Consider the following 23,729-nt stretch of genomic DNA (forward strand, 5'->3'; position numbering starts at 1 on the left):
TTTCTGGAATTTTCACCCAGGTCACAGAAATGGGGAAAATATGGAACTGTGGAATCAGTCACCGAATCATTGAGCGGTTATAATAGCTCTTTCCCCTTGGTTGAGATTTTCAAAAATGGCTTGTGAGGAAAACCTAAGTTATCTTTGTTCGTATAGCCTATTTTAGCACTCAAAACAAATATATATTTGACTCACAAAAGCTTTGCAAATTGTCTTTATTAAAAAGAGCTCTTAGACACCAAGTATTTTTGAAGTAAATAAATATGTAATTAATATATAAAGAGGTTACAGAAAAATACAGATCCCTTCTTTCATCCCCCTTTTCCTTCCTAAATTGTTATCCTTGCCATACATGTGTTTGCATAGTTTTTCCACAAATGTAGATACCCACAAACTATAATCTGTCCAGTATGGTAAAACTTGCACATAATTTACCACTAAAGTGGGCTTCCTTGGTAGCTCAAAGAGTCTGCCTGCAGTGCAGGAGACCCCAGTTCAATTCCTGGGTCTGAAAGATCTTCTGGAGAAGGGATAAGCTACCCACTCCAGCATAGTCCTTGGGGTCGCAAAGAGTCGGACATAACTGAGCGACTTTCACTCATCACTAAAGCATATATTTTATCAATTTACCTTACACCCAGATCTCCACTCGTTGTGGGAACTAATGCTCCATCTTTCCTATTCCCTCTCAGTCTTGTGGAATTTGAAAGTCAACAGGTTGCCTCATTCCCTTTTAGACACTGAGACATGTACCTCACTTAGCTTGTTCTCTGAATCCCACTTAAGAAGAATTATAAATACACAGATAATAGGGCATGTGTGTGTATATATATATATTTTCCATGCCCTTTTATCCTTAAGAAAAGCTTTGGGTGAAATTTTCAGTATGGGTTTTTTATTGTTTGTTCTTACAGCTCAGTTCCAAGAAACAAAAATCCATTCCAAGAGGTAAGTTCATATAAAAATTCTCTGTCCCTAAAATGGAAGGATGAAAAGGTGACCCAGCAGTCTTGAAGGATATCTTTGTCCTATGGCTTTATGATGATTACTGTTTGGCAGTCTTGATCAATCTGATCCTGTGTACTGAAGATTCATTATAAATAACAATAAAGTCAAAGATGACTTTTAGAAAAAGCCCTATGGATTTATTTGGTATTGTTTAATTGAAAGATGAGGTTTATTTTCCTCATAATTGTTTCTGAAAAATCTCCACTTTAATACCCAATAGACATTAGAAATTTATAGACTTTAAAAAATAAATTTCTCTATCATTGAAGGAGCATCAGGCACTTAGGAAGGTTAAAAAAAAAAAAAACTAACTAGCAAAATTTGTTCAGAGAAGGCAATGGCAACCCAGTCCAGTGTTCTTGCCTGGAGAATCCCAGGGACGGGTGGGCTGCCGTCTATGGGGTCGCACAGAGTCGGACACGACTGAAGCGACTTAGCAGCAGCAGCAAAAGTTGTGGAATAGGGTCCACACTAAAAGCCATGTTGCTTGAGAGCTAAAATACTGTTCCGTTTCTTTTAACTTACCTATTTTCTTCTACTTGCATTTTTAGGCAATTGTTTTTGTGGTGGGAGGAGGCAACTACATTGAATATCAAAATCTGGTTGACTACATAAAGGTACATTTGATGTTCATATTCTTTTATTATTTGAGGTTTCACAGTTGTTCCATGTCTTTAACATATTAGCAGTCTCTGATGGCTTTCCTGATTCTTAAATAATCCCTTTTCTAGAGGTAGTTTAAAAATCTGGCAGATAAGAAAACAATGAATATATGAGCATTTTTCCATGTCACATTCATTTTTGGCCTAAAATTTTACTTGATCTGGAAAATAACATATCTTCTTGATGTAATGTACTATGCAGCTATCTTAATTTGACTTTAAATGTTTAAAGTCTCCCTGGGTGAAATGATGTACTGAACTCCATTTACCTAAATTAAGCACTTTTCTCTCATCTTATTGACCTAAGTCAGCAACATACTTCAAACAAACTTGGAACGTCTGCTTTTTCAGCAAATAGGCACTTCAGAGGTAGCACTTTAGAAGTGGTGTGCTATTCAGAGCTAACAGCAGCAGTGACAGACAACTAAGCAAAAGAGTATGAAGGGAAAGGTGTAACTTGGAGAGCAAAAATGCCATTTAAAATGCAGAGGCGACAGAACTAGTGATTGTTAGTGACATTTTATAACCTTCATTTATTCACTTAATGATTATTCCTTGTGGTCCTATATTATGTAAAACATCAATAAATACTGAAATTTTCATACAGCAGGAGAAAAAAATACATAGGTGGATGTCACAGAGCTTCAGAATCATCAGGCACCTCCAGGGGTCCTACCTCAGTCGCAGAGAACATGCTTCAGAATGTGGACCACCACTCAGATCTGTGTACAATACCTTGGTTTCAGGGAAGCATCCGTCTTACACAGAGATGTCTTTTATACCCTTCTCTGTTCATATAGCCAGAATCGGGCTCCATGACCAGGCTCAAAGGCAAAAAGCAAGGGAATGTAACAGAAACCAGGTGTAAAACCCATGAATCTGTAAAAGTTCTGTGAACAGTGCTGACAAGCTAGTGGTGCCGGTTGTCCCCTGGTCTGTCTGTGACCCTGGGGCAGACTATATTAATCTGTTTCATTTAGATTTGGCCATGGGTCAGCAACATGATTGGTTCCAGGTATGTACCTAAGGGTAAACACAGGGTTGCAACAGACCAGCTGAAATTAATCCTATACTTAAATCCCATCCTTGGGTAACTTTTCTTAATTACACTTATCAGCATTCCTTCTGCATTTTTTTTTTTTTTACACATTACAGACCAGAAAAACAGGGATAAAAACAAAAAAATAATAATCATTTGTGTAGTGTAGTGACTGAAATGCAGGTGTAACTTTAAAGAAACTTTGCAGTTTACCAAATAGTCCAGTGTAAACTTGTTTTTAATCATGCGTAAACCTCGTAACTTACCCCTCACTACCACAGAAATTTTAATTTTTGTGAAATGTATTAATAAATTGAATAAATGTAACAATTAATTGTTAACTAAGTTTAGTTCTTTCCCCAATCAGTCACCTCCACCAGAACTTCAGGGTTATCAGTGGTAGATATGTAAGCCCACCAAGTTATCCTTTACTTGGTTTCAGTTTACAAAATGTTTTGTTTTAACTTGTTAATGCCTTTCACTCACCAAAACATGGTGTACAGATAGTAGGGCACATGACACTTGACCCATCAGCCATGTAACAGGTGTTTTATGTCTCTATATCAGGTATATTCTTAACAGATGATCACTTGGGTTCATATTTACACAGTGGTCTTTGGCTCTTGTGTTGAACAGATTCTTCTGTACACATCTGAGCAGCAACAATATCCTAATTTTGCCTCCCAGAAGCGGTCCTCTAGAATATATAAAACCTGTAAAATGAGAATATGTAAAACAAAAGGAAGTATTAGAATTATTCTGGGTAACATCATCGAGATATAGCACATAAGTCTAGATTAAATCTTTCATAAACCTACCAGAATCCATTTTGGGCCTTCAGCTTCAAATAAAGGAGGCTGTTTCTGCAGGTGTTGTGGGCATCTGTAAATATAGCTAAGAGTCTCATTCTCTTGCTCCCAACCTTTTGCAGGGTACCATGATAATGTTAGCTTTTTTAATTATTAATACTTACCTATTGGCTCCATTTCTGAGGATCAAAACTTCTCCATCTTTCCATGTGTCCGTAATTCTTACCCAGAATTTGGCCCCTGGTTTAGGAGACCATCAGCTTCAGCATGACTCTGATCCACAGTGGCAGCGGTATGACTGCTGCACTTCCCATTCTTCATTCCCAGTCACAGGGAGTAGGTGGCTGAGTGAGAGTTTATAAGACTCTGTTATCCACTGGTTAGTACAGATGCAGAAACCATTAATCCCAGTTTACACACAGGTGAAAAGAAGAAACTGTCCAAACAGATTCAGAGGAATTGTCTTGTCTTCATTTCATTTTTGGGTTGTTCATTGCAATTATATAGAAATCTGATTAGTTTTTGTATATTGATCTTATGTCTTGCAACCCTATTAAACTCATTTATTATTTCTGATAGTTTTTTAATGGATTTTTAAGATTTTCTATAAACAATATCATGTTATCTGTGAATAAGCATCTTCCTTATCCTTTCGGGATGTGTTTTCCTTTTTCTTGCCTACCCACCCTGGCTAGAGCCCCCAATAACAATAGAAGAGTCCAGAGCAGACTTTTTTATCTTCTTCCTGATTTTAGGGGGCAAAGCATCCTGCCTTTCACTGTTAAATTTAAGGTTTCCAATGGGTTTTTAATAGAGCCATTAATGTTTAGTAGCTACTAAGCCATATAGTCTAATTATCATGAGAATTTTTGTTTTTTTTTTAATCCCATTTGGTCTTACTGTTTCCTTTGTTCTGCATAATGTTCATTTTTCTATCATTTCAGCCCCATTTAGGGGAAACTGAGCACTCTAGTAGGTCTGTGACCGCCTGCCTGCCTCATGCCTATGTAATACAGCCTTGTAGTATGAAACAAAACTTATGTCTATGGCTCTGAGAGACTTGTAATTGAGAATTACCTAATATGGCACTTGATTTATACCCATTCACAAAATGAGCAAGTACCATTTTTGTTGGGAAGGCAAAGAAAATACTATAAGAATTCTAGCTGATTTATTTGGTAATAATGTTAGTCTGACTTATAATGTAACTGCTATTTGGTATAACATTGATGTATTCGATAAAATTAATTGGATTGATTTTAACAAGATGTTTGATAATACTGATATCAGTGACCAGTTGTTCTTTTGTTGGAAGGTGATTGGCTAGGGAATAAGCTAGATTTAGTTAATAATTAACTGTTGCATTGAATCAAGGTATTGGTACATTCAAAAAGTTCAGTTTTTATTTTTTTTTTAATTTTATTTTTAAACTTTACATAATTGTATTAGTTTTGCCAAATATCAAAATGAATCCGCCACAGGCATACATGTGTTCCCCATCCTGAACCCTCCTCCCTCCTCCCTCCCCACACCATCCCTCTATGGAAAGAAGAAATATCAAATTTGTACATAGTAATATTTCAGTGTAAAACTTATTAAAACTAAACTGCAGTGTTAATTATAACTATACCTCACTAGATGACACAGAAGATTAGAGTTTTGTGTTTATCTTTGTTTTTATATTCTGTAAATGCTATAAAGGATGAAAAATGGTGACAAATAATTACAATTAAGAAAGCTTGATCAAGGATGGAGAGAGAATATACTTACATAAGCACAAGATTAATCTCAGCTAGTTAATGATACCCTGGTGCTGATGTTTGGCCAACCCTGAATGAAATGTTTTAACTAGTGTTTAAAATAGGCATGTGCTAGGGTCCAAGATAGACCAGGGGGCAACTTCTACTAGTTTGTGAGTGTTCTTTAATGGAAAACATAGATTGATGATTTCACTTGGTTGCTATCATGTTTTCTTGTTTCTGCTGTTAAAGCTGGTCATACAGCCTGACTGTAGCTGTGTGACCAGAGAGGAATATAAGATCCCTCCTTGGGCAGGACTGGCGCTCCCCTGAGACCAGGGTATCCTGGTGGTTCACAATTGAAAATGAAATGTGTCTAATGTTTCCTTATGTACTCCTGCCCTCATGTGAGCATAGCCTCAAGAATCCCAGTTATATGGCCCTATTTAATGGCTACACATACCATCTCATTTTGAAGAAAAGGTGAGATGTGACTTTTGCTTTGCTTGTTCTCTCAGCGATGTTTACTCAGTTCAATATATCCCAAAGAAAAGTCCTTCTCTTGTATTGCAAAGCCGTAATTCTTTTGGTTCCTTGATTAACCACATTTGGTTTGTACATTACAAAATAAAACTTACAAATTTGCCTTCAAGTTCACAATACATATAAGAATTTCAGCATTAAGAACTTACCAAAATTCTCTAGTCAAAGAGTTTTGACTGCATGTTACTGGGTGCCAACATTCTGTCAAGATTAAGGATGAAATTCATAGTTACAGAATGGAATAGGGTATCAGATCAGAACAGCTCAGCTCAGCTCAGTTCAGTCGTGTCCAACTCTTTGCGACCCCATGAATCGCAGCACGCCAGGCCTCCCTGTCCATCACCAACTCCCAGAGTTCACTCAGACTCACGTCCATCGAGTCAGTGATGCCATCCAGCCATCTCATCCTCTGTCATCCCCTTCTCCTCCTGCCCCCAATCCCTCCCAGCATCAGAGTCTTTTCCAATGAGTCAACTCTTCGCATGAGGTGGCCAAAGTACTGGACTTTCAGCTTTAGCATCATTCCTTCCAAAGAAATCCCAGGGCTGATCTCCTTCAGAATGGACTGGTTGGATCTCCTTGCAGTCCAAGGGACTCTCAACAGTCTTCTCCAACACCACAGTTCAAAAGCATCAAATCTTTGGCACTCAGCCTTCTTCACAGTCCAACTCTCACATCCATACATGACCACAGGAAAAACCATAGCCTTGACTAGACGGACCTTCGTTGGCAAAGTAATGTCTCTGCTTTTGAACATGCTATCTGGGTTGGACATAACTTTCCTTCCAAGGAGTAAGCGTCTTTTAATTTCATGGCTGCAGTCACCATCTGTAGTGATTTTGGAGCCCAGAAAGATAAAGTCTGACACTGTTTCCTCATCTGTTTCCCATGAAGTGATGGGACCGGATGCCATGATCTTCGTTTTCTGAATGTTGAGCTTTAAGCCAACTTTCTCACTCTCCACTTTCACTTTCATCAAGAGGCTTTTGAGTTCCTCTTCACTTTCTGCCATAAGGGTGGTGTCATCTGCATATCTGAGATTATTGATATTTCTCCCGGCAGTCTTGATTCCAGCCTGTGTTTCTTCCAGTCCAGCATTTCTCATGATGTACTCTGCATATAAGTTAAATAAACAGGGTGACAATATACAGCCTTAATGAACTCCTTTTCCTATTTGGAACCAGTCTGTTGTTCCATGTCCAGTTCTAACCGTTGCTTCCTGACCTGCATACAAATTTCTCAAGAGGCAGATAGGGTGGTCTGGTATTCATATCTCTTTAAGAATTTTCCACAGTTCATTGTGATCCACACAGTCAAAGGCTTTGGCATAGTCAATAAAGCAGAAATAGATGCTTTTCTGGAACTCTCTTGCTTTTTCCATGATCCAGCGGATGTTGGCAATTTGATCTCTGGTTCCTCTGCCTTTTCTAAAACCAGCTTGAACATCAGGAAGTTCACAGTTCACATATTGCTGAAGCCTGGCTTGGAGAATTTTGAGCATTACTTTACTAGCGTGTGAGATGAGTGTAATTGTGCGATAGTTTGAGCATTCTTTGGCATTGCCTTTCTTTGGGATTGGAATGAAAACTGACCTTTTCCAGTCCTGTGGCTACTGCTGAGTTTTCCAAATTTGCTGGCATATTGAGTGTAGCACTTTCACAGCATCATCTTTAGGATTTGAAATAGCTCAACTGGAATTCCATCACCTCCACTAGCTTTGTTCGTAGTGATGCTTTCTAAGGCCCTCTTGACTTCACATTCCAGGATGTCTGGCTCTAGGTCAGTGATGACACCATCGTGATTATCTGGGTCGTGAAGATCTTTTTGTACAGTTCTTCTGTGTATTCTTGCCACCTCCTCTTAATATCTTCTGCTTCTGTTAGGTCCATACCATTTCTGTCCTTTATCGAGCCCATCTTTGCATGAAATGTTCCCTTGGTATCTCTCATTTTCATGAAGAGATCTCTAGTCTTTCCCATTCTGTTGTTTTCCTCTATTTCTTTGCATTGATCGCTGAGGAAGGCTTTCTTATCTCTTCTTGCTATTCTTTAGAACTCTGCATTCAGATGTTTATATCTTTCCTTTTCTCCTTTGCTTTTTGCTTCTCTTCTTTTCACAGCTGTTTGTAAGGCCTCCCCAGACAGCCATTTTGCTTTTTTGTGTTTCTTTTCCATGGGGATGGTCTTGATCCCTGTCTCCTGTACAATGTCACGAACCTCAGTACAATGTCACGAACCTCAGTCCATAGTTCATCAGGCACTCTATCTATCAGATCTAGTCCCTTAAATCTATTTCTCACTTCCACTGTATAACCATAAGGGATTTGATTTAGGTCATACCTGAATGGTCTAGTGGTTTTCCCTACTTTCTTCAATTTAAGTCTGAATTTGGCAATAAGGAGTTCATGGTCTGAGCCACAGTCAGCTCCTGGTCTTGTTTTTGCTGACTGTATAGAGCTTCTCCATCTTTGGCTGCAAAGAATATAATCAGTCTGATTTCGGTGTTGACCATCTGGTGATGTCCATGTGTAGAGTCTTCTCTTGTGTTGTTGGAAGAGGGTGTTTGTTATGACCAGTGCATTTTCTTGGCAAAACTCTATTAGTCTTTGCCCTGCTTCATTCTGTATTCCAAAGCCAAATTTGCCTGTTACTCCAGGTGTTTCTTAACTTCCTACTTTTGCATTCCAGTCCCCTATAATGAAAAGGACGTCTTTTTTGGGTGTTAATTCTAAAAGGTCTTGTAGGTCTTCATAGAACCGTTCAACTTCAGCTTCTTCAGCATTACTGGTTGGGGCATAGACTTGGATTACTATGATATTGAATGGTTTGCCTTGGAAACGGACAGAGATCATTCTGTCGTTTTTGAGACTGCATCCAAATACTGCATTTCGGACTCTCTTGTTGACCATGATGGCCACTCCATTTCTTCTGAGGAATAGGGTATATTAACATATAAATACTGTATGATCACAGATGAGTCTTAAATGACAATCCATGCTGCTCACACCATATTCTACTTTCAATGTAACAAAACTGTAAATGTTTTCTTCAAGTAGTTACAGTCCTACATAGAATGTTGGCTGAAGATTTTATAATTATTGCTCCCATGAAATGGGTCACTCATCATGTTCCTTCTCTTTTCGGTGTAAATGGCACTAGAAATGTGCCTAACACATTTTGAATGGAAAAAATGTGCCCATTTCACTACTTGACTCCATGTAATTTTAGGATAGATAGGTGTACACTAAAATCCAGTACTCACCCTAAAGGGAAATAAAACCTTTAAGAATAACAAAAAGTCTTGTTATGTTTAACCCCTCTTCTTGGGAATATTGAAAATGTTACTTATTATTTGTATGTGAGTTCTGTGTTTGATTCTTTTACAGGGGAAACAAGGCAAGCATATTTTATATGGTTGCAGTGAACTTTTTAATGCTACACAGTTCATAAAACAGGTAAAGTGTACTTTTTTAGTTTGTTTCTTTAACATACCTTAAGTTGCTATTGATATTTTTCAAAAGAGAGCAAGATAATCCTATTCATCTGAGCCAGCTGAAACAAAAAGCCACAGAACTAGAAGAATGTAAGGTTTTGCCATGGACAACTCTAAAGGAAACTCTTGTGTGTAATGTTATTTCCATTATCCCAAATCTATGAAAAGGTAAATTTAATTCTGAAAACTTTTAATTGGAGTAGTGTCCTTGCTTAGGCAAAATTCAGTCCAGCATTTCCTTGACATACTGTCCATATTTCTGACTTTGCCAGTCGTATCACAAATTGGACTGAGAAATTGTTTCTTGGGGGATTGATACAACAGAATGTCATTCACCTTGAAAGTCAACGATGGCAGTTGCTGAGGCGTAGAAAGTCTTTACATTCTTTGACTATTGTTCCCAATATTAACTTCAGCTTTTTAAAGCTTAAACTGCCTCAGAGGCTTAGTAGGCTGACCAATAATATTTACTCACCTTTGCCTTGGCTATCATAAAAATCATAACTGTACCCTCTGCTCGTTTTTAGCACCTTTTCCCAGCACAACTTTCTTACCCACTATCATATGGTTCTTTTATTCTTAACCTTAATGCGGTAGCCCACTGGTATTATGAGAATTTCAGACATACAGGAAAACTGGAGAGAATTTACAGTGAATACATTTACATTCCCCACTAACATTTTATTGCATTTGCTTTATAAGCACCTGTCCATCTTTCCATTCTGTTCATTACTCCAGCTTAATTTCAGAGTAAATTACAGATATCAGTACACTTCCCCCTTAATACATCAGTGCCAATATCATTCACTAGATTTCATTATTTGTTTAGTTGTTGTGTTACTCTCTGGAAGTAAAATTTACAGCAGTGAAATACACATATCTTGAGTGTTCATTCCTGCCTCTGTCAGAGGTATTGTTCACCTGAGTAACCCAAACCATAGCAAGGCACAGAAGTTCACACAGAGTTCCTTTATGGCCTTTGCCAGTCAGTCCTTGCTTTTAGTCAAAACTTGCTCCCAAAACATTGTCTTGATGTCTTCCCACCATAAATTAGTCTTAAATATTCTAGAACATCATAAATGGAACTTTTCTTGGTTAACTAGAAGATTCTGAATTTTGTTAATCTTTTCAATGAACTAGATGGTGTTAATGCTAATTTTCTCTATTAGTTTTCTATTCATCGGTTTCTACTTTTTATTTGATTACTTTGGGTTTACCTTGTTCTTTTACTATCTGATATTGGATAATTATTAAATCATTAACTTTAGTTTTTCATTTCTAAAATAAGCTTTGACAGCCATAAAGTTTAAAGTCTTCCCAAACACTGCTTTAGACACATTCCACAAATGTTGATATATTTGTATTATCATTTGAAATATTTTTAATTTACCTGGTGGTTTATTCTTTAGCCCTTGTAGAGAGATCTATTGTTGTTTGAAGTATTTGTGGTTTTTCTAGATAACTTATTCTTATTGATTTCTAATTTAACTCCCTGGTTGTCATAGAACATTTTACATGTAAGTTAATTGTTTGAAAATTTAAATTCCTTTTATAAACCAACATATAGTCTATCTTGCTAGGCACTCCATATGAAGAACTTGAAGGAAGAGCTGTAAATATTAATTTGGTCAAAGTAGTTGATGGCATTAGTTAGATCTTCTATATCGATTTTTTTTATGTCTAGTTCTATCAGGTATTAAAAATCTCCGTCTGTGATTGTGGAATTGTCTCTTCCTTTAGTTCTGTCAATGTTTGCTTTTAAGTTCTGTTATTAGGTACATACAGAGTTTTGATTGTTGTATATTCTGATGAGTGGGCTCTTATCATTATGCCCATATTCTACATATCTAGTAATGCTCTTTGTCTTGAAATCTACTTTATCTGTAATAAAGCTACTCTAGCCTTCTTATACTTACTGTTTGCATCTTATAACTTTTCCATCTGTTTACTTTCAACTTGTCTGTGAATTTAAAGCATATATCTTATATATCAAGCATATTATACTTAAAGCCTATATCTTGTGTGTGTGTGTGTGTATATATATATCTCTCTCAAGATCCAACTATATACTGTATCTTAGAATATTGTTGGATCTTATGGGTTTTTTTTTAAACCCACAATGAACAGCCAGCCATTCTGACAGTCTCTCTTAATTGGAGTGCATTGGTCTTTAACATCTATGTAATTATTACTGTGATTGGATTTAGGCCTACCATTTTACTGTTTTCTCTGTTTCTCCTTTCTTTGTAAGACTTGAACACTTTTTAGAATTCCACTTTAATTCATTTCTGCATTATTAACTTAGGGTTGCTCTAGAAATCACATTATATATACCTTTAACTGTTAATAAACCAGTTATTATGGCACTTGTATTAAATGTGGAAGCCTTCAACCATAAATATCAACATTTATGCTGCAATTGTCGTATTTTACATACATCATTAATTTTACAAAATAGTGGACAGTGTTTTTTGTGCTTTAAACAGTCATGTGTAGAATAAAGACATAAATCATTTGCATTTATATGGATATGAATTCTAGTGCTCTTTATCCCCACTTACAGATTTTAATTTCTGTCTGTTGACTGAAAAACTTTCTAGCAATCATTGTAGCTCGGGTATGCTGGCAATGAGTTCTCTTAATTTCACATATATATATATACACACACACAATAATTGGTTTTCAATAATTTAATTACAGTGTATCTGTTTCCATTTTTATGCTGAGATTTCCTTTTTTCTGTCATTGTGAGCCTATTTTTCACTATTTCTTTGAGGATATTGTCCTAGCTGCTTTTAAAATCTGGCTATTAATTACCACACATGGATCAACTCACTATTGATCTCCATTGTCTTCCCCGCTAGAGACTGGGTCCCTGGTTTCCTGTGTCTTTGTATTTACTAATTTTATACTGTATCCTTTACATTGTTATATTTTCAAAACTGAATTGTTTCTCTAGAGTGTTGGTCAGACTCAATGTTCTCTCTTCGGCAACAGCTCAAATCTCAAGTCTCTCTCATTCATCAGTGGTTCAGGGTTTTACCATAGATTTGGGAAAAGTCTATATACAGACTTAGGGCTCCCTCACTTTCCAGTAGCGTTGCCCCCAAACCCTTTCGTCTGATTTTTCAAGCCAGAAAGACTATGTTTTCTATCCATTTTAGCAGCTAGTATAGTACCAACTGTGGCCTGCCTTCAGGCTAAGAGCCAGAGAACTCAGCCTGTGTTATTCCTTCCTTCCAAATGTTGATTCTGTGCCAAAACTCACCTTCTTTCCGTCATTCCCCATTGCCTATAGGAAGTTGGTTTTGTTTAAAATTTATAATTTCTCTCTCTTAGAGACTTGGTCCAATAGGAGTTTACCCAGCCTTCCAGAATTGAAATCCTTTTCCCTTCCTTTTAATGATCTTTAGAAATATATTTAATATATTTCTAATTTCTTTTACAAACCTTAAAATATATAGAAAAGTGAATTGTCATCATTGAAGTCACACATGATGTTTTTCTTTACATTTTCATGCTGAGTTAATATTTTTTAATTCTGTTTTTGTTTTCTATTACTTGAATTTGCTCCTATATAATGTTGACACATCTTTTCACCATAAGTTTTAAATATCTATAAATCTGAAACATTTAAGTTAGTGAATATTGAGGGAAAAGGTATTATTCTAAAATACAATACAGTGCATGAAACAGCCTAAATTTTACCATGATAGAAGTGTGCATTTAAGGTGACTACAAATATGATTAACACCGAAGTTTATTTTGTGATTAAAAAAGTAATACTTATGATTTATCTTTTGTTTTAGCTGTCACAACTTGGACAAAAATAGCACAGAAGAACCGTAACATGAGAATCTATTTAGAACTTGAATAAATGTAAAAAGTCAAAAGAGCCAGATGTTTCCTTCTCCATATCAGTGTCCTAACGGTGAAACTTAGAGGTATTTGTTAATTTTTAAGGAAATTCTATACTTAATATAATGTATACTGATTAAAAAAATAAAGCATTTCAGAAATAAATTTTAACATTGTAGAACATCTGTTATTTTTTACAAATGAGATGAAAGTACTTTGGAAAGAAGGAAAGCTCTGTCTGAATATAATGTTAAAATGCTAATATAATAACCAATGTATTACGATTGAAGCTAGTGAAAGTTTAAGAATATATGTCTTATTTGATCGGTTCATGAATCTCCTACTTGTATTCATTTTAATTGTAAAATTACCTTTCCATAGTTTGTTTCCTATGTTGCCTCTAGATTTAAATGCCACTTTAATGTCCCTTCTCCCTCTGGCACACCTGTGTACATTTTATCATTTATATCTCCTTTATATAATGGCACAGTCAAACATTAACCATCTGGAGCAGATAAATACAGAACTTCTAAATATTATGTAAAAGTAAGTGTTAAATTTAGTACTCACCTTCCTCTCTGTGTGAAATGCAGCACTAAAAATGAACGCTGATTAGTCATGTATCTCAGGACAGCCGTAAGATAAAAGCAAACCTGTCTCTCCAGAGGAAACAATTGTTCCTATTACATAGGCCAGAGAGCTTTTCCTCTTAATGAGCCTCACCAAGAGGAATCTTTAGTGTTACAGACAGTTCTGTAAATCTTGTTTTATTATCAGGATGCTGTTTCTTCCTGCACTCCTACCCACCATGAGTCAGTGCCATCACACCAAAGCAAAGGTCCAGAATAATAATTGTAGATGATTGACATATTCCTGGGGTATAAATTTAAAGTATGTTTGAGCTGGTACAATAAATTACCATAAGCTGGGTAGCTTATACAGCCAACAGGTATTTCTCCCAATTCTGAATGCTGGGAATTCTAAGATCAAGTTAGCAACAGATCTGGTGTCTGGTGAGAACATTCTTCCTGATTTGCAGAGAGCCATGTATCCTCATGTGGGGATCAGAGAGCAAACTCTGGTCCTTTCATCCCCCTTTAAAGGCACTAATCCCATCATGGGGCTCCACCCCATAACATCATCCAAACCCAGTTACCTCCCAAAAGCCCTACCTCCAAATACCATAACACTGGGGGAAGGACATTCTCTTCAACAAACTGTGCTGGGAAAATTGGACAGCTATGTGTAAAAGAATCAAATTTGAACATTCTTCAACACCATACACAAAAATAAACTCAAAATGGATTCCAGACCTAAATGTAAGACCCAATACTATAAAACTCTTAGAGGAAAACATAGGTAGAACACTTTTTGACATAAATCACACAATACCTTTTTCATTTCTTCTCCCAGAGCAATGGAAATAAAAATTAAACAAATGGGACCTAGTTAAACTCAAAAGCTTTTTTATGCGCAGCAAAGCAAGCGATTTTTAAAAAGAAAAGATAACCCACAGAATGGGAGAAAATATTTACAAATGATGTGACTGACAAGGGGTTAATTTCCAAATTTTATAAACAGCTCTTGCAGCTCAACATCAAAGCCCAATCAAAAAGTGGACAGAAGACCTAAATAGATTATTTCTTCAAAGAAGACATGCTCATGAAAAGATGCTCAACATCATTATTGTTAGAGAAATGCAAATCAAAGCTACAATGAGATATCACCTCACACCAGTTAGAATGGCCATCATCAGAAAGTCTACAAATAATAAATGTTGGAGACAGTGTGGAGAAAAACGGAACTCATACAGTGAAGTAAGAGAAAACTATGGTGCAATATCGCCTTATATATATGGAATCTAGAAAAATGGTACAGAAGAACTTATTTGCAAAGGAGAAGCAGAATCACAGATACAGACTGCTATGTATAAAATAGATAACTAATGAGAGTCTGCTGTACAGCACAAGGAGCTCTACTCAGTGCTCTGTGGTGACCTAAATGGGAAAGAAAGCTAAAAGGAGTGGACATATGTATACATGTAAACTGATTCACTTCGCTGCACAGCAGAAATTAACATTGTAAAGCAATTATAGTACAATAAACTTTTTTGAAGTTTTGAAAAAGTATATAACAGACAACCAACAAGACCTACTATATATAGCACAGGGGATTCTGCTATAGCAAGCTAAATGGGAAAGGAATTTGAAAAAGAATATATCTATATCTATATATAGATATAGATATAATGTATAACTGAGTCATTTTCTGTACACCTGAAACTTAACAGTATTAACTATACTCCAATATAAAATAAAAGTTTTTTTAAAATACCATTACATTGGGGGTTAGGGCTTCAGCATTTGATTTTGTAGGAGACATTCAGTACATAGCACTGTATCTGTCAAAGTGGCTGGCACTCAGGGCTTCAGAAGAGACCTTTATGTAAAGACAAGGCTAATTAAGATGTTAAGATAGGAGAAAAAGCAATGTCCCTGTCTCCTTAGAAATGGAGAAGTCATACTCTAAATAGTTAACATTCAGAAATATTATAACTACATGAAAGACAAAAGGAGGTGGTCTCTTTTTCTAGTTTATATTTAAATTGACTTAGGGTCAGAATGACCATCATTGAAAAGTCTACAAATAAATGCTGGAGAGGGTATGGAGAAAAGGGAACCGTCCTACACTGTTGGTGGGAATGCAAGTTGGTACAGCCACTGTGGAAGACACTATGGAGGGATCTCAGAAAGCTAAAAATTGAATTTCCATATGATCCGGCAGTCTCACTCCTGGGAATACAAACTGGACAAAACTATAACTCACAAAGATACGTGCACTGTATGTTCATAACAGCACTATTCACAATAGCCAAAACATGGAATAACAAAGGTCCATCAGCAGATGAATGGATAAAGAAGATGTGGCACATATACATACAAAATGAAATACTACTTGGCCATAAAAAAAGAATGAAATAATGCCATTTACAACAACATGGATGCAAATGGAGACTATCAGTACTAAATGAAGTCAGAAAGAGAAAAACAAATACCATATGATGGCACTTATATGCGGAGTCTTAAAATACGACACAAATAAATCTACCTGCAAAACAGAACAGACTTGCACATATTCCATCTCTTCATCCATCCATTCATTCATACAATTCCTGAGCACCTGTGGTGTGTCAGGCATTCTGGGAGGAGGGGTCTAGTGGGGAAGCCATGTAATCATGAAAGCAGGTGTAGAGAACAGACTGTGGTTGCCAAGTGTGTTGGCAGATGGGAGGGAAGGACTGGGAGTTTGGGGTTGGTAGATTCAAGCTACTATATTTAAAATAAAAGAACAGTGTCCTAATGTTTAACACAGAGAACTATATTCAATATCCTGTGATAATAATGGAAAAGAATACTAAAAAAAGAATGTGTGTATGTATATAACTGAGTCATTTTGCTTAAATTGAAGAAAGTAAGGAAAACCACTAGGGCATTTAGGTATGACCTAAAATCAAATCCCTTATACAGTGGAGGTGACAAATAGATTTCAAGGGATTAGATCTGGTAGACAGAGGGCCTGAAGAACTATGGACAGAGGTTCTTAGTTCCTGTATACCAGTATACAGGAGGCAGTGATCAAAACCATCCCCAATAAAAAGAAATCCAGGAAGGCAAAGTGGTCGTGTGAGGAGGCCTTAACCAATAGCTGAGAAAAGAGAAATGAAAGGCAAAGGAGAAAGGGAAAGATAACCCAACTGAATATAGAGTTCCAGAGAATAGCAAGAATAAAAATAAAAAGGATTTTTAAGTGAACAATGCAAGGACTAGACATCTCTTCAAGAAAATTAGAGATTCCAAGGGAACATTTCATGCAAGGATGGGCACAACAAAGGACAGAAACAGTATGGAGCTAACAGAAGCGGAAGAGATTAAGAAGAGGTAGCAAGAATACAAGAAAAACTACAAAAAAAGGTCTTAATGACCCAGATAACTACGATGGTTTGGTCACTCACCTAGAGCCAGACATCCTGGAGTGGAAGTCAAATGGGCCTTATGAAGCATTACTGTGAACAAAGCTAGTAGAGGTGACGAAGCATCACTACGAACAAAGCTAATGGAGGTGATGGAATTCCAGTTGAGCTATTTCAAATCCAAAAAGATGAGGCTGTGAAAGTGCTGAACTCAGTATGTCAGCAAATATGGAAAACTCAACAGTGGCCACAGGACTAGAAAAGGTCAGTTTTCATTCCAATCCCAAAGAAGGGCAATGCCAAACAACGTTCAAACTACCTGACCATTGAGCTCATTTCATATGCTAGCAAGGTAATGCTCAAAAGCCTTCAAGCTAGGCTTCAACAGTATGTGAACCAAGAACTTCAGATAAACAAGCTGGATTTAGAAAAGGCAGAGGAAGCAGAGATCAAATTGCCAACATCTGCTGGATCATAGAAAAAGCAAGACAGTCCAGAAAAACATCTGGTTTATTAAGCCTTTGACTATGTGGATCACAACAAACAAAGAGACGGGAATACCAGACCACCTTACCTGCCTCCTGAGAAACCTGTATGCAGGTCAGGAAACCAGTTAGAACTGTACATGGAACAATGGACTGGTTCAAAATTGAGAAAGCAGTTTGTGTCAAGGCTGTATATTGTCACCCTGCTTATTTAACATATGTAGAGTACATCACACGAAATGCCAGGCTGAATGAATCCCAAGCTGGAATCAAGTTACAGAGAGAAATAACAACTTCAGATAGGTTGATGATACCACTCTAATGGCAGAAAGAGAAGAGGAATTAAAGAGCCTCTTGAGGGTGAAAAAGGAGAGTGAAAATGCTGGCTTAAAACTCAACATTCAAAAAACAGGTCATGGCATCTGGTCCCATCATTTCATGGCAAACAGATGGGGGAACAATGGAAACAGTGACACACTTTATTTTCTTGGACTCCAAAATCACTGCAGATGGTGACTGAAGCCATGAAATTCAAAGACGCTTGCTCCTTGGATGGAAAGCTAAACAAACCTAGACAAGTGTATTAAAAAAGCAGAGGCATCACTTTGCCAACAAAAGTCCATCTAGTCAAAGCTATGGTTTTTCCCGTAGTCATGTATGGATGTGACAGTTGGACCATAAAGAAGGCTGAGCACTGAAAAATTGATGCTTTCCAATTGTGATGCTGGCAAAGACTCTTTAGAGTCCCTTGGACAGCAAGGAAATCAAACCAATCAATCCTAAAGGAAATCAGTCCTGAATATTCGTTGGAAGAACTGATGCTGAAGGTCCAATACTTTGGCCACCTGATGGGAAGAGCTGACTCACTGGAAAAGACCCTGATGCTGGGAAGATTGGAGGCAGGAAGAGAAGGGTACAACCGAGAATAAGATAGTTGGATGGCATCATCGACTCAATGGATATTCATTTGAGCAAACTCTGGGAGATAGTGAAGGACAAGGAAGCCTGGTGGGCTGCAGTCCATGGTTTCACAAAGAGTCAGACACAACTTAGCAACTGAACAATGAACAAGGAGGGGGTTGGGCGGGGAGGTTGGATTGGAAGTTTGAGACTAGTGGACGTAAGCTATTGTCTATAGAATGTATAAACAATGAGGTCCTATTGTATCAGTTCAGTTCAGTTGCTCAGTCATGTCCGACTTTTTGCGACCCCATGAACTGCAGCACACCAGGCTTCCCTGTCCATCACCAACTTCTGGAGCTTAGTCAAACTCATGTCCATCGAGTTGGTGATGCCATCCAACCATCTCATCCTTTGTCGTCCCCTTACCTTCCTGCCTTCAATCTTTCACAGCATCAGGGTCTTTTCCGATGAATCAGTTCTTCGCATCAGGTGGCCCAAGTATTGGAGTTTCAGCTTCAGCATCAGTCCTTCCAATGAATATTCAGGACTGATTTCCTTTAAGATGGACTGGTTGGATCTCCTTGGAGTCCAAGAGACCCTCAAGAGTCTCCTCTAATACCACAGTACAGAAGCATCAATTCTTCAGCGCTCAGCTTTCTTTATAGTCCAACTCTCACATCCAAATACATGACCACTGGAAAAACCATAGCCTTGACTAGATGGACTTTGTGTCTCTGCTTTTTAATATGCTGTCTAGGTTGGTCATAGCTTTTCTTCCAAGGAATGATCGTCTTTTAATTTCATGGCTGCACTCACCATCTGCAGTGATTTTAGAGACCCCCAAAATAAAGTCTCTCCCTGTTGACATTGTTTTCCCATCTGTTTCCCATGAAGTGATGGGACCAGATGCCGTGATCTTATTTTTCTGAATGTTGAGTTTTAAGCCAACTTTTTCACTCTCCTCTTTTGCCGGGGACCAGCCCCGGCTGAACCAGGGTATTCGAAGGAGAGACGGCGTAGGCGAAGATCAGGAAACAATTGCTTAATTAAATGTTAATTAAGGATATAAAGAGTAATAGAATGAGGATAGCTCAGTAAAGTTCAGTGGAGAAAAGAGGCTGAAATAAGGATAGCTCAGTGAGGAAATTCAGTGGAGAAAAGAGGCTGAATAATTCAGCCAGAAGGTAAGAGAAAGAACGACATGGTGAGACCAAGTTTCGGTGAACAAGGCCCGCACTTTATTTTTCAAAGTAGTTTTTATACCTTAAGTTATGCACAGAGGATAATGGGGGAAGGGGTAGAGTCTTGCAGCAAACCAGGCTTTCTTCCTGCAAACTTATCATATGCAAAAGCTTAGGTGATTTGCATCATCTTCTGGCCCGGAGGCCTGTTAACATTTTAAGACCTTTTCTTCAGAAAACTTATTTTTCTCTAAAGGTGATTGGTCAGGAGCCACCCTCCAAAAGCATTAGATAAAGTTGCATTCCTACAGCGCAAAGGTGTGGTGGGCTACAACAAAAAAAGAATTAACTCAAGGGTCCCAGGTTACAAACATTAAAGCTACTATTTACACCAATTATATTAATCAATACACTGCCAGGGACACAGCAGGTAAGGGATATGGAAACTTAGCAGCAAACATTGGCCCAACAAGTGAAAATCCCTTCACCAATACAATTTCTAATCAATCTTTTAACTACTCAAAAGAATCTGTGTTTAGACAGTTAGAACATCTCCTGCTTCTCACAGTTGGGAGGCTCTGAACAATCACATGTTGCCGGAAAAACCTATTCAGGCAGGCTAGAGGATTTCCAAAGGAGTTTGTAGGTTAAACACTGTCACACCCAGGAATTATTAACTGGAGCTGTAAGCTAACTTTTTTCAGAGAGGTAGTGGGGGACAGCCCCCCGTAAAGTCAGAGGTGTAGGTGAAAGCACAAAGCAGAAAGTAGGCAGACTCTGGTTTTGGGGGTAGATTGCTCGAGAATTTCCAGGGAGACTCCTGAGGCTTGATCCCGCCTTTGCGTATGCCAAGCCTCCTTCCTCATGACCTTTGTCATGGGTGGAGTTCCTCACGCTGGCTACCGGCAGTGATAGAATTCCAGTTGAGCTATTCCAGATCCTGAAAAGTGCTGCACTCAATATGCAATATGCACTCAATATGCAATATGCCGGCTCCCGGCACTCTTTCACTTTCATCAAGAGGCTCTTCAGTTCTTTGTTTTCTCCCATAAGGGGGGTGTCACCTGCATATCTAAGGTTATTGATATTTCTCCTGGCAATCTTAATTCCAGCTAGTGTTTATCCAGCCCAGCATTTCACATGATGTAGTCTGCATTATAAGTTAAATAAGCAGGGTGACAATATACAGCCTTGATGTACTCTTTTTCCCAATTTGGAACCAATCTCTTGCTCCCTGTCCATTTCTAACTGTTGCTTCTTGACCTGCATATAGGTTTCTCAGGAGGCAGGTCAGGCGGTCTGGTGTTCTCATCTCTTGAATTTCCCCTGTTTGTTGTGATCCACAGAGTGAAAGGCTTTGGTGTAGTCAATAAAGCAGAAGTAGATGTTTTTCTGGAACTCTCTTGCTTTTTTCATGATCCAGCGGATGTTGGCAATTTGATCTGTGGTTTCTCTGCCTTTTCTAAATACAGCTTGAACATCTGGAAGTTCACAGTTCACATACTGTTAAAGCCTGGCTTGGAGAATTTTGAGCATTATTTTCCTAGCGTGTGAGATGAGTGCAATTGTGCGGTAGTTTGAACATTGTTTGGTATTGCCTTTCTTTGGGATTGGAATGAAAACTGACCTTTTCTAGTCCTGTGGCCACTGCTGAGTTTTCCAAATTTGCTGGCATATTGAGTGCAGCACTTTCACAGCATCATCATTTAGGATTTGAAAGAGCTCAACTGGAATTCCATCACCTCCACTACTTTTGTTCATAGTGATGCTTCCTAAAGCTCACTTGACTTCACATTCCAGAATGTTCTGCTCTAGGTGAGTGATTACACCATTGCTGTTATCTGTTTCATGAAGATCTTTTTTTGTATAGTTCTTCTGTGTATTGTTGCTACCTCTTCTTAGTATCTTCTGCTTCTGTTAGATATTCTCTGCTTCTGTTAGGTATGTTAGAAATTATATGGACCTAGAAGATATTCAGAATATCTTAATATGTTAATATGTTAACATGTTCTTAATATGTTAACATGTTCTTAATATGTTAATATTCTCAATATCTTCTAGGTCCATATAATTTCTGTCCTTTATTGTGCTCATCTTTCCATTAAATGTTCCCTTGGTATCTCTAATTTTCCTCAAGTCTTTCCCATTCTGTTGTTTTCCTCTATTTCTTTGCATTGATCACTGAGGAATGCTTTCTTATCTCTCCTTGCTATTCTTTGTATAGCACAAGTAACTATATTCAGTATCCTGTAGTAAACCGTAATGGAAAAGAATATGAAAAATATATATGTATATATAATGAATCACTTTCCTATATATCAGAAGCTAATTATTGTAAATTAACCGTACTTCAATAAGAAAAAAAATTACACTGTCTGAAATCCAATCAAAACTTATCATTAAGGTTATAGGAAAAAAATCAAATTCCTTATGATTATACAGTGGAAGTGAGAAATAGATTTAAGGGACTAGATCTGATAAATAGAGTACCTGATGAACTATGGATGGAGGTTCGTGACATTGTACAAGAGACAGGGATCAAGACCATCCCAATGGAAAAGAAATGCAAAAAAGCAAAATGGCTGTCTGGAGAGGCCTTGCAAATAGCTGTGAAAAGAAGAGAAGTGAAAAGCAAAGGAGAAAAGGAAAGATATAAGCATCTGAATGCAGAATTCCAAAGAACAGCAAGAAGAGATAAGAAAGCCTTCCTCAGCGATCTATGCAAAGAAATAGAGGAAAACAACAGAATGGGAAAGACTAGAGATCTCTTCAAGATGATGAGAGATACCAAGGGAACATTTCCTGAAAAGATGGACTCAATAAAGGACATAAATGGTATGGACCTAACAGAAGCAGAAGATATTAAGAGGTGGCAAGAATACACAGAAGAACGGTACAAAAAAGATCTTCACGACCCAGATCATCACGATGGTGTGATCACTGACCTAGAGCCAGACATCCTGGAATGTGAAGTCAAGAGGGCCTTAGAAAGCATCACTACAAACAAAGCTAGTGGAGGTGATGGAATTCCAGTTGAGCTATTTCAAATCCTGAAAGATGATGCTGTGAAAGTGCTGCACTCAATATGCCAGCAAATTTGGAAAACTCAGCAGTGGCCACAGGACTGGAAAAGGTCAGTTTTCATTCCAATCCCAAAGAAAGGCAATGCCAAAAGAATGCTCAAACTACCGCACAATTGCACTCATCTCACATGCTAGTAAAGTAATTCTCAAAATTCTCCAAGCCAGGCTTTAGTAATATGTGAACTATGAACTTCCAGATGTTCAAGCTGGTTTTAGAAAAGGCAGAGGAACCAGAGATCAAATTGCCAACATCCACTGGATCATGGTAAAAGCAAGATAGTTCCAGCAAAACATCTATTTCTGCTTTATTGACTATGCCAAAGCCTTTGACTGTGTGGATCACAATAAACTGTGGAAAATTCTGAAAGAGATGGGAATACCAGACCACCTGACCTGCCTCTTGAGAAACCTATATTCAGGAAGCAACAGTTAGAACTGGACATGGAACAACAGACTGGTTCCAAATAGGAAAAGGAGTACGTCAAGGCTGTATATTGTCACCCTGCTTATTTAACTTATATGCAGAGTACATCATGAGAAACGCTGGGCTCGAAGAAGCACAAGCTGGAATTGAGATTGCCAGGAGAAATATCAATAGCCTCAGATATGCAGATGACACCATCCTTATGGCAGAAAGTGAAGAGGAACTAAAAAGCCTCTTGATCAAAGTGAAAGTGGAGAGTGAAAAAGCTGGCTCAAAGCTCAACATTCAGAAAACTAAGATCATGGCATCCGGTCCCATCACTTCATGGGAAACAGATGGGGAAACAGTGGAAACAGTGTCAGACTTTATTTTTCTGGGCTCCAAAATCACTGCAGATGGTGACTGCAGCCATGAAATTAAAAGATGCTTACTCCTTGGAAGGAAAGTTATGACCAACCTAGATCGCATATTCAAAAGCAGAGACATTACTTTGCCAACAAAGGTCCATCTAGTCAAGGCTATGGTTTTTCCAG

The 23,729-nt window shown here is 37.7% G+C and overlaps 1 protein-coding gene across 2 annotated transcripts in view; it reads left to right on the forward strand.

Moving 5' to 3' along the window:
• Positions 1-13,321, forward strand: part of SCFD1 (sec1 family domain containing 1) — a 112,951-nt gene extending 99,630 nt beyond the window's left edge. For both annotated transcript variants that reach the window (XM_061394067.1, XM_061394068.1), the window contains 4 exons: positions 915-948; positions 1,560-1,625; positions 9,186-9,254; positions 13,102-13,321. In XM_061394067.1, coding sequence (XP_061250051.1) covers positions 915-948; positions 1,560-1,625; positions 9,186-9,254; positions 13,102-13,125 — 193 coding nt within the window. In that variant the 3' untranslated portion in view covers positions 13,126-13,321. The remainder of the gene's footprint in view (positions 1-914; positions 949-1,559; positions 1,626-9,185; positions 9,255-13,101) is intronic.
• The last annotated feature ends 10,408 nt before the right edge of the window (positions 13,322-23,729 follow it).

Source organism: Bos javanicus, chromosome 21 (genome assembly GCF_032452875.1).
Source record: "Bos javanicus breed banteng chromosome 21, ARS-OSU_banteng_1.0, whole genome shotgun sequence".
NCBI lineage: Eukaryota > Metazoa > Chordata > Mammalia > Artiodactyla > Bovidae > Bos > Bos javanicus.